Here is a 16664-nt window from a genome sequence, read left to right on the forward strand (position 1 = left end):
GTAAACCTAAAACCACCTCAAAGAATAATTGATGGACTATCACCACCAAATCGTTCTTTGTACCCCTAGCACATTACTCTTCAAAGTGTCAGCTTTAGGAAGCTGGGTACCTGGTGGAGCTGGTCAAAATTTTCCAAAAAACAGTTGTGGTGGTGGTTGAAAACTTGCCTTTTTTGGACATCAGTGACTTGTGTGAAAAAATATTCTTTTAAAATATTTTGCAAATAAAGAAATCTGAAATTTTATAAAAAATTCTATAGAATTTTTTTCATTTACCATTCATCATTTTTTCAAGTACACCTCTATCCCAATATAACGCGATATAACACGAATTCGGATATAACGCGGTAAAGCAGTGCTCCGGGGAGGCGGGGCTGCGTACTCCGGTGGATCAAAGCAAGTTCGATATAAGGCGGTTTCACCTATAACGCGGTAAGATTTTTTGGCTCCCGAGGACAGCGTTATATCGGGGTAGAGGTGTATGACGTTTTCTGTTGGTTTTTTTTAATTGGACTTTATTTAAAAGAAATTTCATCAGGGAACAGATTTCCAAAGACACTGAGGGCACCTAAAAATGCAGATAGGCGCCTCTTGGGATTTACAGAAGTGCTTAAGTGAGTTAGGCACCTAACTCCCATTGAAAGCCTGCATAGGATCTTTTGAAAATGCCACTAGGGGCCTATCTGTGTCTTGAGGTGTCTAAATTCCTCTGGAAATCTAGCCCCATATGGCTAAGCTGACCAAAAAAATCATGTTTTGTTTTTGTTGTTGTTACCAGAAAATAAGAAATGCTACACATACAATTTTGCAATTAAAATAGATACTTAAATAAAAGTGATTTCAAGACTGGATGAAAATTTTCATGACAAACTAACTGAAAATGATTTTTTTTTTAAATTATCACAATGTAAACAAAACTATTTTCCAAACAGCTTTATACATAGTTACTATAGGAAAGACGTGAGTGTGTAGCGAGGGTCATGGTGCTATTGAGTTAGGAGACAAGTAACAGAATGAGCTGCAGGATAATTATCCTTCCCCTGCTTGCCCTGAGGTACCCCAGACATCTCTCAGCAATGCTTTTTGTTTTGCTAAAGGATGCTGGAGAGTTCACATCTGATGCCCTGTGCTGTTCTAATTCTTCTTCCATTCATTGTATTCTTCCTTGCAACACTTTCTACTCTCTTGCCTTGTTAGCGCCTAGTATATTGTGTTGGAGCACTTTCTGGAAGCCAGATTAATGAACCTGCAAAAGCCTCCTCAAAGTGGCTACCTATTCATATAGATTAAAATTGATTGGTGTAGTCTGTGGCAACGTAAGCGTACCATGACACTGGTATCTCTCCACCACTACAATGTGCTAATGTTTCTAATACCTTCCACCTTGTTTGATGTACACTTAGGGTATGTCTCCACTGCAGTCCGTGGTGTGATTGCAGCATGGGTACACAGACCGGTGCTGGCGCAGCTCAAAGCAGCAGTGTTGACATGATGCTTGGGCTTTAGCACAAGCTGTACAAGCATGCCGGGAACGTTAGGCACAAATGTCACTAGCCCGATGTCCATGCCCCCACGGCTACACTATTATTTTGGGATGTGCTGGCATAGGTAAAGCTAGTGCAGGTACATCTACCCATGTTGCAGTTACCCCTTGGACTGCAGTTTAGGCATACCTTAAGGTCTCAGACTTTATACGCCTGGTAGTAGGTACCTTTATCAATGCCAATGGTCTTTTTTTTTTTTTTTCTGGCATGTTACCTTCTGATTGTGCCTTTAGGGCCTGATTTAGCACCCACTGAAGTCAATGTGATTGTCTTCTTTCACTTCAATGGGCTTTGGATGAGGGCCTTAAAACAAGAGCTTACCCCTCAGAGAGGCACATTTCCTCCTTTCAGGCAGGAAAGGTAGTAACTTGCCACACCCCTTGATGGGGGAGAATTCTTAGCTTCAAGCACGTGAAATCCTGGCCCCAGTGAAGTCAATAGCAAAATCCCCATTCACTTCAGGAGGGTCAAGATTTTACCCCATGTATCTGTTCACATGCTTAAAAATAAGCAGTGTTTTTATTTTTTATTTTTTATTTTTCCTGGATTAGGGCCTTGACATAACTGAAAAACAGAATGAATAGCCCAAATTATATTTGAATATAATCCACGATCAACGAACCAGAGAATTCAACAGCTCACATCAACCTCCCCCTGTAATAGTTCCCATCCAAATTACATGGCTATTCAAAATAGTAAGGAAGAATTGTCCAGTGTTTAGGGCATTAGTCTAGGACTTGAGTGACCTGGGCACAAGCTCTCTCTCAGCCACAGACTTTCTGTGTAACCTAGGGCAAGTCACTTAGCCTCTCGATGCATCAGTTCCTCAACTGTACAATGGGGATAATAGCCCTGCCCTACCTTACAGAGATATGGCGAGGATAAGTACATTAAAAGACTCTGAGGGACGCAGATACTATGGTAATAGCACTGGTCGTGAATTTTTTCATGAAATATTTTTTCATCAGAAAATGATGCTTCTCAGAAACCAAAACTTTTTGCAGGAAAAGGTTGGTTTTGATGAGTTTCCCATTTGGAAATCGTTTATTTGGGGGGGGGGAATAAAGCTTTGAAATTGTCAAAACATCCCATTTCAACATTGGCAAAACAAAATTTCTGATTTTGGTGTAAAACAATTTTCTGTTTCAAATGTAAGTTAATTTACAGTGAATTTTAAAAAATGTAAAAAAGGTTAAAATCAAATGTTTCAATGGACCCAATCCAATTTTTTTTCGATGAAATTTTTTTAGATTTTCGACTTTTCATCCTAATTTGAAACACAAAATATTGTTAAAGTCTCAAAAATTCTCCCAGGATGGGAAAACCATTTCCCACCCAGCTGTAGACAACGATGGGGGTATGTAAGATACACAGAGGTGCTTAAGAAATGTAATTTAAAACATGGTAAATATGAATGTTGTTGACACACATTTTCTTCTTTGCAGTTGGAATTTTTGCTTTCCTGATGGCCATCCAGATGTCCCTCTGGGCCCAAAAGAAACATAGGCTTTACCTGAAGAAATATAATCTGGGTGCGCTTAGGAAAGCAGCCATGATTCCATTCATCTTCTAAGCTCTTCAAGCACTAGCAGCCCATATTCACTGTTTGAGAACTGATTCTGGAAACAAATGAACCCTTTCATTTAGTAACCAAAGAAGGCTTGGGCAAGAATTGTTGAGTAGCATTTTCAGACAATTAACATCAGAATGGGGCGTTTAGAATTAAGTGAACAGAATCTGGCTTTGAACCCTCGGTTTGTGTTAGATGATGTGATTTAATTAGATTTTGTGCAATGGAGCTAATCAGGAAGACAGGAAACTCTGTCTTGTGAATGTTGGGCCAAATCATCCGCTGGTGTAAATGGGTGTTGCTCTGTTTCAAGCCCGTGGGGTGATGCTGATCTACTCCCTGTGAGGAGCTGGCCCTTTTAAGGTTCAATAGCAAATGCAGATCAGATTCTGAGTATTTTGCATTGCAGGAAATGCCACCGCTTTAACTGTATTCAAAGCAGCATGTTCTGTGTAAATCCGTCTAAACTGTACCACCAAACAGTGTTGGTTTATACAGTATTAATTAGGGCAGCTTTGCAGTTTTGTTTTACTGAACCAATTCCTGACTACTAGCAAGTTGTTTGATGATGCAAACTGGCTTAAAGTCAGCACTGTGGAGAAGTCTGGTTTTTTCCAGGAGGCAGCATGGCCTAAGTGGATTGAGTGAGTATCAGGCGAATGAAGTTCTAATTCCAGTCTTATGAACATAGGCGCTACCACAATGGGTCAGACCAACGGTCCATCTAGCCCCGTATTCTGTCTCCAACTGTGTCTGGTACCAGAGCGTCAGGGGGAGTGCTCAAAACAGGGCAATTATGGTGTGATCCATCCCTCTCTTCCCCTCCCGGCTTCTGGGTGTCCCAGGTTTAGGGTCACCCCAAGTATGGCCCACCTTGCCATTTATGTGCTCTGTTGCCATGAGGAAATCACTTGACTCCAGATGATGACACCATCTCTCATGCCGAATTAATCACAACAGATTTAATGGAACTCTTTGTGCCGTAAGTTTCTACTCAGTGTGAGTAATGAGATCACAAATTGGTCTGTAACCTCTCAGTGCCTCAGACTTTCCATCTCAGGCTAACACTTATCCTCTGTTTATAAAGCACTTTGAGATCCTGAGATGTAACCTGTACCTAAATACCAGTTATTACTGGAAGGGAGAGGATCCCCACCAGAATTCAGGGCCTATCTTGGTTCAAACATGTCAGGACAGGTACTCAGCTGGTGCAAATGGGCAACACTTCATGGATCTCGTTTGGCATCGCATGCATCTTGAGGTTGCTTTTGGAAATCAAGCCCAGGTTTGAGTTGCTTAGTCAGTTTTTTCTTTGATTTCTTTTTTGAGTGTCATCATTCTTTTCAAAGGGAAGGTCTTTTATTCAAATCCCTGGAAACGCTACGTAAATTCATTTGCAGGGCAATGACTCCTTTAGTACGGAGTAACACAATTTTTAGAGGCAAGGTATGATGGAATTGTAGTAGCTTTGGAGAGCAAAGGGGCCAGAGTTGCCTCATGAAGCATTGATGCACGAAACCCCACATCTTCAGTTCTTCATTCTATTTATTTGGCACCTTAATAGATGCTTCTCACATCCTCACGGCAGGTTAAAAAGCCTGGCTGAAAACTTCAATGATTAGCGTAGAACCAAGCTACAGTAGCAAAGCAGGACAAGTTCAGGCTCTGAGAGAAACTGTTCTCTTGCCTAGCGGCACTGTGCTCAAGTGCTCTAACAAAGTTAATTTATCCAATAAATTGGGTTCATATCCCTCTTCAAATGTCTAATCTACAGGCTTGCAGTGTTTATCCTGTTAGCAAGACAAGCAACAATTTATGTGTGTTGACTGTAGTGTCTGTTATAAATATTCAAGTGAAATAGTAGCCAAGACACATTGTAGTTTCAGCAATTCTGCTAGACTGGTAGGTAGAGTGAAATATGTTGTTTTAAAAACTTGGAAAGGAAGAAAACAACTGAGTTTGGTTATATGGCGAGGGTAACAAAGAGAAGGGAATAAGAAGGGTTGACTTGAAAATTGTTTAAGGTAATGATGAAAGGGAAAGGCATATATGAATTTTTGCCTATGACAACATCTTTGGTGGACCCATAAGTCCTGGGAGATGCACATATCTTAGTCCTTTCAGTAAAACACAGCGGATTACACCGAAACAGATTAGAAACGTGTGGTGACATGGTGCGTACCAAATAAATCCTGTGTAAGGATGATGTATGTAAAGAATAATTGCATTTAATTTTGGTAATGTAAATACATAATTTCCCATATATTTTTTTAAACCGGTGAGCTGTTAACACCTGGCATTTTTTTTCATTGCTGCCAATATATATACCAGAATCACTGAGCAACCAATTAGCTAATATTATGTCCCATAATAAAGATCTATTTTAGAAGATGGTATTTGCTGTATGCTTTTGTGTTCCAACTTCCAATTACATTCTTTGTAAAGATGTGTTTGATACACTCTTACAAATATAGGGTTCAAAGGGATCTCAAAAGGTCCCCTAGTGACCCCCCCTGCTCTGAGGCAGGAGAAAATAGACCTAGACTATCCCTAACAGGTGGTTGTCTAACCTTTTTTAAAAACCTCCAATGACCAGGATTCCCAGCCTCCTTTGGTAACTATTTCAGCATTTAACAATCCTTATAGTTAGAAAGCAACTTTTACATTAAAGATTGGGTTTTTTTTCTCTGAAAGATATGTCCTAGGAATTATTTGGGGAAAGTTCTGTGGTCAGGAGGTCAGACTCGATGATTACAATGGTCCCTTCTGGCTTTGGAATCTATGAATAACCTAAATCTCTCTCGCTGCAGATTAAGCTAATTACTTCTTATCCTAGCTTCAGTGGACATGGAGAACAATTGATGAATGTCCTTTTTATAACAGCCCTTAATATATGTGGGGGAGGGATAACTCAGTGGTTTGAGCATTGGCCTGCTAAACCCAAAGTTGTGAGTTCAATCCTTGAGGGGGCCACTTAGGGGTCTAGGGCAAACATCAGTACTTGGTCCTGCTAGTGAAGGCAGGGGGCTGGACTTGATGACCTTTCAAGGTCCCTTCCAGTTCTAGGAGATAGGACATCTCCATAATAAAAAAAAAATGTGGAGATGGTTATCAGGTCCCCCCTCAGTCTTCTTTTTCTGAAGACAAAATATACCCCTAGTTTCCCCCACTTCCTTTCCAGCTATCAGGCCAGAAACCCAGCCAAAGAGGGAAATTAGGTTGGTGTGGCATAATTTTGTTCTTGACAAATCCATGTTGGCTATTTACTTATCACCATGTTATCCTCTAGGAGTTTACAAAGATGGGTGACTAGAGGGCGCTGTGGAGCCTGGGAAGGATAGAGGTATGAAGGGGGCCCAGGAAGGGTCTGTGGGAAAGGCCTGCAGACAGGCTGAGGTAAGAAGAAGCCCAGGGAGGAAGCAGCATGCTCGTCTGTATAGACACACTTTGCCTGCTTGATACAGGGTCACTGAGCTAAAACCCAGTTTTGAGGGCGAGCCTGAGTTCCCCTACCAGCCACAGGAAGGAGGCATGAGGCCCCCTGATCGAAGGAGATATAGACTTTTGAAATTCCTAAGACTTTCAAGGGGGTGTACGGACCTCAGAGCCCAGAATCAGAGGGCGGAAACCTGCTGTGAGGACCTTGACCTTCTGTTTGTTAGACGTTGTGTTACCCTGGAAGGGGGGTGGATGGCATGGGACTAGAAGTGACCTGGCCAGAGAGTCGAGTGAGTCAAAAGCAGAGACAGGGACCATTACAGGGTCAGAGGCAGCTGTTAGCACTAGAGCCTGCTACACCACACCCAGCCGTGACAGGGTACCCCAGCCAGCAAGTCAACTCATCTCAAATTGCTTGAAGACTTTGTTAAGCATCAGAGCCTTCTGTTTTGGGGAATGTGGATTTCAATCTCAGTTTATCTGATGCTCTTTATTCAAAGTGTCTCACACCTTCAGATATATATGCCTGTCTCCCATTGTCTTTAGATCCTTTAGGAGGAATTAACCCCTGGAATGGGTGATTACTGGAATCCAGATCCCTATGTAGAGGGGAATAGGGCAATTGCCTTCTGATTATGTAGGCAAAGAAAGAGGGCTATATTAATTTGAATTCTATTATATATTCAAGACAGAGTTGACACTGATACATCTCACCCCACCCTGCACCGGAAAAGTCGTTCTCAGCAACCAGCTATCAATAGGAGACAGGCTTACCTTTGGAAGGCAACCAAAGACACTGAAATCAGATCCTGTTAGAAGCAACTAGTAAATAAATGCAGGTGCATCAGACTGCAAAGTGGCTCAGCAAAATTCAATAATAGATGGGTCCTTCTTGTCTGCCCGAGAGGCAGCCACACAGTGAACTTACTGATAAGTAAACGAAAGAGCAACCCCCCGACTCAGATGCCAGGTTGATGCAGCTAATGTTCATACGCATCTAAGGAGATTCTTCACCAAGCTTCTAGGTTTGGGAAACATTGTCAGTGACAGAAGCTATGGGTTGCGGGGTGAGAACCAAAAACACCCCACAAACCTTTCCCACATGCCTCGCAGATGGGTCTGTAACCAAAAAATGATATTTTACATGATTAAAAACCTGTTCCTCCTGACTTAAGAGAAGACCTGAGAAGCAGTTCCTTCTCAGACGTTCCACCGCTCTCTCTCAACTAGCTCTGGCAGCCCATGTCTGATGATTTAGCAGCCCACAGATTCCCAAGGCAGTTCTAAATCCTGGACCAAATTTCTCATTGTGTCATGGCAACTTTGGATGCCAGTAGGCAAAACTTTGCATCTTAAAAAGAGGGATTGGCCTGCAATTTTCCACAGTGATCTCTTCATTTCAGCCTCCCAAATGGCGAACCAAGGTTTTCCAGAAGAGAAGACCTAAAACTAGGTCCCTAAAGCAATATATTGCCACACATGCAGGTGGCCGGATTGTCCCAAAGTTCTCAACATCCAGCAGCTGTTATTGGGAACCATTGGAGCTGCGTGGTGCTCAGCATGTTTGAAAATAGGGCCGTTTACTTAGTGTATGTATGTGCTGTTATGAGCCTACGTCCAGGACCCTGATTTGAAAATCTTAGCTTGGGGTGTCTAGTTAAATGCCTGCCGTACAAGACATACACTATATCCTCTGCTTTCGATATTAGCTGACTATAAAGGAATGAGAATAATAACGTCATCCTTTTATGGTGAAACTATAGCCAAAAAGAGACCTAGTAGGACAGATGAATAAAAGGAGTTTCCCCTCCCTTTTAAAACTCGTATTATCATCAAAATACTCTTCATTTCACATTGTTTTGTATAAATTCAATGACTCTGAACTGGCTTTTATCACACGTGGAACCAGGATAAAGCAGCCTGATATCAAAGAGAGCCTACTGTGATAGCTAAGTGTATTAAAATAAAAATCACTGAATGCAAAGACTTGTACATCAATATAGAAGGGAAAGAAAACTACAGACCCATTTATCTAGTTACGGTTGCCACAAGTGCTGCTAAAGTCAAAGCAAATTCAAGCCATAAAGAGTTTTCCAAGAAGATAATATTTCCTGTGTGATGTTTTATTTGCAGATCTTTTCTATTTTTTAGTTAGCTTGTGAGAGTTGTCTTGAATGCACATTCCTCATCAGCAGCATCCGTTAAAGGTTTTAGAGGAATGTACAATATGTTAATTCCAGGATTTGCATAGATAAACTGAAATGAAATTTTAGGTTGTGATTGCATCAGACTGGATATCTGCTCTTTGTTCTTATTGTTGTGAAAAGTCTTGGCTGAGTCCCCTAATACACATACTTAATAAGAATAATAATAACCTTCACAGAGCGAAGGATTTGTGGGAATGTTTGCTCAGTGCCACTGTGGTTTGATAAACTTATTTTAAAAAGCCCTAACATGGATCAGCCTGAGTTTTCTTTTCCCTGCACACATGAATCTTTAGCCTCTTTGTTTGATGCTCTACACTCATGCAGTACAGACTTCTGCTAAGTAGGTGAAACGAGAGAAATAGCCGGTCATTTGGTTATTTGTATGTGGTAAAAATGATGAAATGCTAAGCACCCCACAGGGATCTGGGCATACAAAGTGCATCTGCTTTGGTCCATCTGACAATTGAAGACAGAAGAATCAAGAAAAACTGCAGAGGCGTTTACAGTTTAAATAGGTATGATAAGGTTGGGAAATTCCCAATGGAATGATTGATGGAAAAATGCCTTTTTTGCAAAAATCAAAATCTTTTCACTGGAAAATTTCAATTTTATGGAAATTTGGGTTTTTTCCCCCCTCAGGACAATCAAACTGATGGCTGCCAGGCCAGAAACCTCTTGCTAATTTAATTTTCCCTCTGCAGGGAGATAGTGAAATTGACAAGAGCCAGCAGCTGGCAAGCCAAAAGATTCCACTTGGCTGCTGTTGAAAGGATTTTTTTTTCTGGAAATCCCTTCCCATGAGATATTTCACATTTCTGACTTTTTGTCCTGATTCAGGGGAAAAAATCAGTAACAACAATTTATCAGTGATAGGGATTTCTGTTTCCAGCTAGCTCTAGTACCCAGCAATATTACTCAATTTCTTACTGAAAGAGTATCTTTTATTTTAAGAAAAATGCAGTTTCATTAGCTAGCTCCCTTCTGAAACTCATATTCTTAATGGCAGAAACAGTCTTTGCCAGACGGTCCTATTGTTGTTCCAAATATCCTACCATTCTGCTCAGGGAGAAATGACACTGATCTCCTTGAAATGCTTTGCTCTTTCTATTTGCACGAGTATTATAGCCGAGAGACACAATAACAATTTTTTAAATAACCATGAATTTTTAAAAAATGGTAGTTTGCTAAGATTTTTTTTTTAATTGAAGCCATTTTCCAGGTTGAAGGGCATTAGCACATGAGGAGCATTGATTGGAGGGTGTGAGGGACCAGAATGTGGTCACAGTGTTCTGTCAGGGATTAGTGGATGTGTCTTTTTGGAAAGAAATTTCACCTTTTCTGACAATTGAGCTTGACAGCAATGGATTAAAGATGACACATCTCCAATATTATATCTAATGAAAAGTACCCAACCTTAACCAACAGGGAATATTTGTCACACACAAGAACTTCGTATTCTTCCACTCTTTGGCTTACATCACATCTTTTCTCAATGCCCTTTGTGTGGCCTTCTGAAGTTGGAATCCTCCTAACTTACTCTCTGTAACTATTAAACAGACTTTAGGGCCCGAGCCAATACCTAGTGAAGTCAGTGGAAAGACTTCCATTGACTTCGGAAGAGTCTAACAAGAAAGAAGACATCAATGTATTCTTATTGCCCTCATCCCCACAACATATGATCTTCGCATAATCGTTAATGGATTTATTGTCATAACACCTTTGTGAAGGAGGAAAGCTTTATCCCCATTTCACAGCCAGAGCAGTGAGAGTGAGTCACTCATCTAAAGTCACTCAAGAAGTCAGTTAACTAGCAGAGAGGTAAATTTGTGTCTGATGAATCACAGTTGAGCGACCTATCCACCCTGCCATCCTTCTTTGAGAAAAAAGACATACCCCATCTCCTTTGAGCCTCACTCTTCAGCATCTACTTTCCAGACCGGAAGCTATTTGAAATAATTTTCTGTCCAAAACCATTAAAGCTAATTCTTCCAGTGCTGCTTGGCTACTTTTCCAACATAATCATATTGTACCTTAGCTCTGTGACCAGATAAGCCAGAAAGGGGGATGAAAGAATTATGGTTGCTAAGTGCTTATTTGTGGGTATCTATTATTGTTTTTCTGGGTAACTAAGAGCTCTCTCTACTAGAAGATGGGCTGGAAAAATCAAGGCCAGGATTTTTTTTTCCAAATATGAGTAGAGAAAGTCAGGCTTCTGAAGCCTTACATGGGCACCTAAGTAAATGGCCTGTTTTTTTTTCAGAAATGTTGAGCATTGACAAGCTTCAATACAAGTCACTGCAGGGTTTCTGCACCCTCTTCTGAAAGTGTTGTTACCCGCCATTGTCCTAGACTAATTTGTTCAGGGGAGTGAGCCAGTATGGCAGTGGCATTCAACCATTCTTCATTTGTGTATCCCTATAGAATTTCAAATGGAGGTGCAGACCCCTTTACACATCTTAGACATAGTCTCCAGATGTCTGTGGACCACAGGTTGAAAACCAGTATGGCATTTCCTATGGTGCCTATATACACATTTTTGCCTCTCCAGCCTTAGTGGTGTCTGGCCTAACAAAAGCTACAGAAAGAGCTCCCAGAAAGGAGCAGGTCCAGTAGCTAATACCCACGTCCTTCACAACGCTACTTATATTCCTGTTCTTTGTCTTGTGACATGGCAGCTCGTGCACAAGCTTGACGTGGCTTTAAGGTTGGTAGAAATCTCATACGGACTTATAGCCACTCCTGCTGCTACAAGGGCTTTTAAAGTCGGGAATAGCCACAGCACCTGGAAATACAGGATTTTAGTTTAGAGCCCATGTTATTGAACACCCGGCTCCCATTGTGTAATAAGAAAGGAACGTGATGGGCCAGCAAAGCACTGCCCCACGACGCAGAGACAAGGCCAGTGGCTTTATATTTACAAAGCAGTGTAATAAGATGACTAGTGAGGCTTAGGGGGCTGGGGCAATGAACTTGGAGTTGAGAGGGCTGGGTTTCTAGGCTTGCATTGCCTAATGGGTTGTTGTCTAGCCTTGAACAAATCACTGCTTTCCTTCTGCCTTGTCTATTTAGATGACCTCGCTCCCTAGTGTGTGCAAAGCCTGGCACAATGGAATGTCTAAGTGCTACCATGATAACAATGACTATGGGGTAAAGCCTCCTGCTCAGATAGGTAATTGACTTTCCAGGCCAAAGCGACTGTAATCTGCCAAACTGTAAAGTGATGGGTTAGAAATAGTGGAGCAAACGCTGGCGTTGCCCATGTCTGCAGCAAGGACCCTCAGACAGATCCATGCTGCCGCCGAACTTCACATTGCTGGTGCCTGTGGCCCAGCCTCCCCTCTCAGCAGGGATGAAGGCCCCCCACAATTGCCATGCATGGCAGGCACCCACGGGGTAAAATGCCACCGTCACCCCACTAGGTGGAAAGGGTATTTCTGCCCCATGAGTGACAGGCAGCTGGTGGACACTGGCTTGGAGAGCAGCTCTGAAATGGGGCTCATGCTGGGCTGTGGGAGTTAGGGTAGACCTCAGAGCCACCTCTAATGAAAGAGGGACACTCACGGGTCTCTCTTTCTCTCCCCTGCAGAAGCTGAGCTGGGCTGAAATAATGTCCTGGTCCCAACATTGTGGGAGAGTGTGTCATAGCCAGTGGGTGCATCCTACTAGTATTGGGGGGGGGGGTGCCAATAACATTCTCTCATTGCCATTGCTTAGAGTGCATGTGGGTGGAGGGGAGGCAGCACAACCCAGGAACAGAAGCTTTGGTACGACGGGGGTTAGACTGTGACCCTTTGCCCTCCCCCCCCCATACTTTAAGCATGGCTCAATGTAAGTGTTTTGGGTTCTGTGACTTGCTGGTGCACCATCCTACCGAACAGGCATTGCCACACTCAATGCCTCTTCCCAGCTGTCGCGTGCAGGGAATTGTCCCATGCGAAAAGACAGACATCAGCAATGACGGTTAGCAACTGCTTAGAAAAATGTTTCCTTTTATCTACTGGCACACAGTTTATACAAGAGCACTAAATCTGGACAAGAGCAACAGACTATAGGGCAATCATGCCTAGCCTAGTTTCATTATATTCCCAGGGCTGCCGAAGCATACATTAGCCGAGCGGCTATCTCCGGATGCCAAAGGAGCTAACTGATGTAATCACATTGCTGCGCTGCAATTATATGTGAATAACGCATTATAAAACATGTTGACAAGACGCCTGCTTCCAAGCAGCTCCCAAGAGTGGTCGTTTTTCCAGATATTGTTGCACAAACGGAACTAAAATCAAATCCTTCAGTGGCCCACAGATGTAACGTTGACACATACAATCAGTAGGCTGCTATAGCGACAGCAAAACTGCCCTACTGGAGATAAGGGGACAAATGCAAGGGAAAGATGAGCAGTATTTTTGGTGAAGAAAATCAAATTGATGCATTAGTTATGACATAAGGAGAGGAACTTGTTTGGCAGAGATTAAGGACACACACAAGGTCACCAGACATAAAAATTCCATGCAGCAGCAGACAGGGCTGGATAAATCACCATTCATTTCCGTCGATAAAAATGTTCACATTAGCAGCCAGGCTCGAGGATGATCAAAAGGTGAAAAAAGGAGGGTTGTGGGGGAAAGCAAATAGAGCCATTGTCTCCCACCGAGTTTCTGCAGCCAGTGGCTCTTGTGTTGTGTGCCCAAAGGAGGAAAAGTGAGCAAAACGCAGGCATCTTGCTGTGCCTTTGCTCACACAAGCCCTTTCAGAGCTATGTTTGCTGACTTGCTAATCCGTCCCCTCGAGTCCCCGCCTCCTGCCCCACCTCTTCCTCTCCCCTCGCGTCGCTTTCCACCCCCGCCCCAGTCACTCACTCCCCCATCCCCTGGGACTCACCTACTGCCTGCAGAGCCGGGCTCAGAGGAGTTGACACAGAGCCTGAGGGGCTGGGGCAGGGAAATCAGGGCACAGCGGGACGGGGGGAGACAGTTACACAAATCCCCCAGACTGTGGCGGTACCTACTTTGGAGCCCGGGTTGTGAGCCAGCCAGTTCTCTCCATCAGGCTGGCGGGAAGAGCAGCAGCGGCTAAGCAGAGCCGCTCCTCCAAGTCCCAGCAGCAGCTAGGGTGACCAGACAGCAAATGTGAAAAATCGGGACAGGGGGTGGGGAGTAATAGGAGCCTATATAAGAAAAAGACCCAAAAATCGGGACTGTCCCTATAAAATCGGGACATCTGGTCACCCTAGCAGCAGCTGCTGCTCTTCTCATCTCCCAGTGGCAGAGATCGGTTACTGCAGGTAACCAGACGTTGACCGGACGCTGCCAGTTCGCCTTTTTGACCGGACGCTCTGGTTGAAACCGGACACCTGGCAACCCTATGGAGAGCACATGTAGGCGTCCTAAAGTTGTGCTCCAGTACAAATGTGTATGGGGTAGGGATCATTAAACCTGAGGGGTGACATCCAGCCCTGCTGAAGTCAAAGGCAAAGCTCTCATTGGCATAAATGGGGGGGTGGGGGGGCAGGATTTCACTTTACTGGTAGTTCTGCACAGCGAGGGGTAGTGGTCAGATCATTTGCACGCTCTCTGTGCTAAGAGCTGGACACGGGAAGCCATTTGCAGTGGGCAAGCCTATCTCTTCTCAGTTGCCAGTAGGGGGTGCTGTTCATGGTAATGAGCGATCTACATATGCACCTATCTATCTACACATACATCGCACTCTTGGAGCACGCTGCAGGACAAGCATGCAAGGTGTAAAGGGAGTGTGTGTGTGTGGGGGGGGGGGGAGCGTGACCAGAGACAGGGCATGTTTGACAAGCCCTGGGATGAAGTGAAATCTTTAAGATGCTAACGACATGCTTAGCCATGTGGTAGGTTGGTGGGGTTTGCCTCAGGACCATCCCACCAAATGTGGATGCCCCCCAAGGCTCTTCAGAGGGGGTTGGACACTGACGCAGAGGCCCTGTGCCTTTCCTGATGTTCTGTCACCCACTGGACCCACCCCCTTCATTGCTTGGTAGCACGGCTCCACTGAAACCACCCTCCTAGGGACAACACTTGGTGGGAGCTGCCCCAGCAATTTGTATTGGGGAAGCTGGGGCTTGGCCTAAAACTACAGACACAGCTGTCCCATCTCGCCCTAGGCCCTGGCCTGCTCCTGCCTCCCACCCAAGCCTGTCTGCCAGTGCCACGCTCATCCCCTCTGCTTCACAGGGCACAGAGAACTGGGGGAGTAGCAGCCTCCTGTGAAGGCAGCGGCCCAAACTCCTGTCCCACATGGGTCAGGGGACCTTTACATTCAGAAGTCCAGCTGCGGGAGGGTGGCAGGGGCAAGCAGAACGAAGTTAGAAGCTCCCAAAGACTAGATGTGTCACCGCCAGGGGAAACATTCAATGAAGAAAGTGAACCAACTGGTGGGAGGGGAGGGAGGAGAGCTACACAGATGGCTACAGAGCAGCATTGTTGGTAAACGTTAAAAGATCGTTGACTGTGGTAGTGTGTACACATGAACCATTCAATTCCCTTTCCTGTTGCTCACACCTGCCATCCATTAACCATTCTTTCACTTCATTCGCTTTTGCAATGTATATTGGCCTTTATTTGGCAGCATCCATTTCATCTCCCATTATTAGCCATCAGAGCACTTCACCTTTCAGTGTCTCACCATTTCTTTGAATACAAGCCTGCATTTCATGCCATAGGAAGTGTGACAAAGTTCCTCCTCTATCTTGGTGGGTCCTGTGCTTATTGGCAGATTTTCTTGCCTCAGAGATTCACCATGTGGGTTGGGGAACAGCCCAGAGACCTTCCCCTATGGAAGAACCCACAGTCCAGGTCAATTGGGAGGTTTGGGGGGAACCTGGGCCCGCCCTCTACTCCGGGTTCCAGCCCAGGGCCCTGTGGACTGCAGCTGTCTATAGTGCCTCCTGTAACAGCTGCATGACAGCGACAACTCCCTGGGCTACTTCCCCATGGCCTCCTCCAAACACCTTCCTTATTCTCACCACAGGACCTTCCTCCTGGTGTCTGATAACGCTTGTGCTCCTCAGTCCTCCAGCAGCACACCCTCTCACTCTCAATTCCTTGCACCTCTTGCTCCTAGCTCCTCACACCACACACTGAAGTGAGCTCCTTTTAAAACTCAGGTGCCCTGATTAGTCTGCCTTAATTGATTCTAGCAGCTTCTTCTTAATTGGCTCCAGGTGTCCTAATTAGCCTGCCTGCCTTAACTGGTTCTAGCAGGTTCCTGATTACTCTAGTGCAGCCCCTTCTCTGGTCACTCAGGGAACAGAAAACTACTCATCCAGCGACCAGTATATTTGCCCTCTACCAGACTCCTGTACCCCACTGGTCTGGGTCTGTCTCAGAAGGTAAGATGTAGCCACGCAAGGCTAGTAGTACCAAGGATTGCGCTCGGTCTGATATTTCTGACAGTCCTTCATTTCTGTTTCCTTCATACCCGAAGGGGATTTTGCATCAAAAATCTCCAACAGCCTCAAGCTGACAATGCCATCTGCTCTTTGAGACTTTTAAGTGTCTTGTTTTATTTAATAATTAATCTGGCTAATTTTGTCAGCTCCCTCACCTTTCCCACATCATTGAAAAAGCTCTTCTCTGCAGCGTAACTGAGGGAAATATTATGGCGCTCACAATAAATTACATACGCTAGTGGAAATAAGTGTTTCTTTTTGATAACGGAGTGATTGTTCCAGGCCAGCTCACCCCTCAGCTACTTTGCTTTCAAGTCAAGTCTGCCGTAGGGAGCTCAAGAAACATGAGATGTGTTCCTTCTCCCTCACCCTGTAATTCCCTCAAAGCTAATGAAATATGTTGGTGATATAAGAGCAGTTGTGTGGTCCAGTGGCTAGAGCTATGTCTCAGGAGACCTGGATTCTTCTCCATGATCTGCTGTGTGTTTTTA

General features: G+C 44.1%; 1 protein-coding gene across 1 annotated transcript in view; it reads left to right on the top strand.

Annotated features, from left to right (window-relative positions):
* Positions 1–3783, top strand: part of TECRL (trans-2,3-enoyl-CoA reductase like) — a 107083-nt gene extending 103300 nt beyond the window's left edge. Inside the window, exon 12 of the mRNA XM_026653341.1 lies at positions 2990–3783. Coding sequence (XP_026509126.1) covers positions 2990–3117 — 128 coding nt within the window. The 3' untranslated portion in view covers positions 3118–3783. The remainder of the gene's footprint in view (positions 1–2989) is intronic.
* The last annotated feature ends 12881 nt before the right edge of the window (positions 3784–16664 follow it).

This window comes from Terrapene carolina, unplaced genomic scaffold (assembly GCF_002925995.2).
Source record: "Terrapene carolina triunguis isolate 2854851 unplaced genomic scaffold, T_m_triunguis-2.0 Scaffold136, whole genome shotgun sequence".
Classification (NCBI taxonomy): Eukaryota; Metazoa; Chordata; order Testudines; family Emydidae; genus Terrapene; species Terrapene triunguis.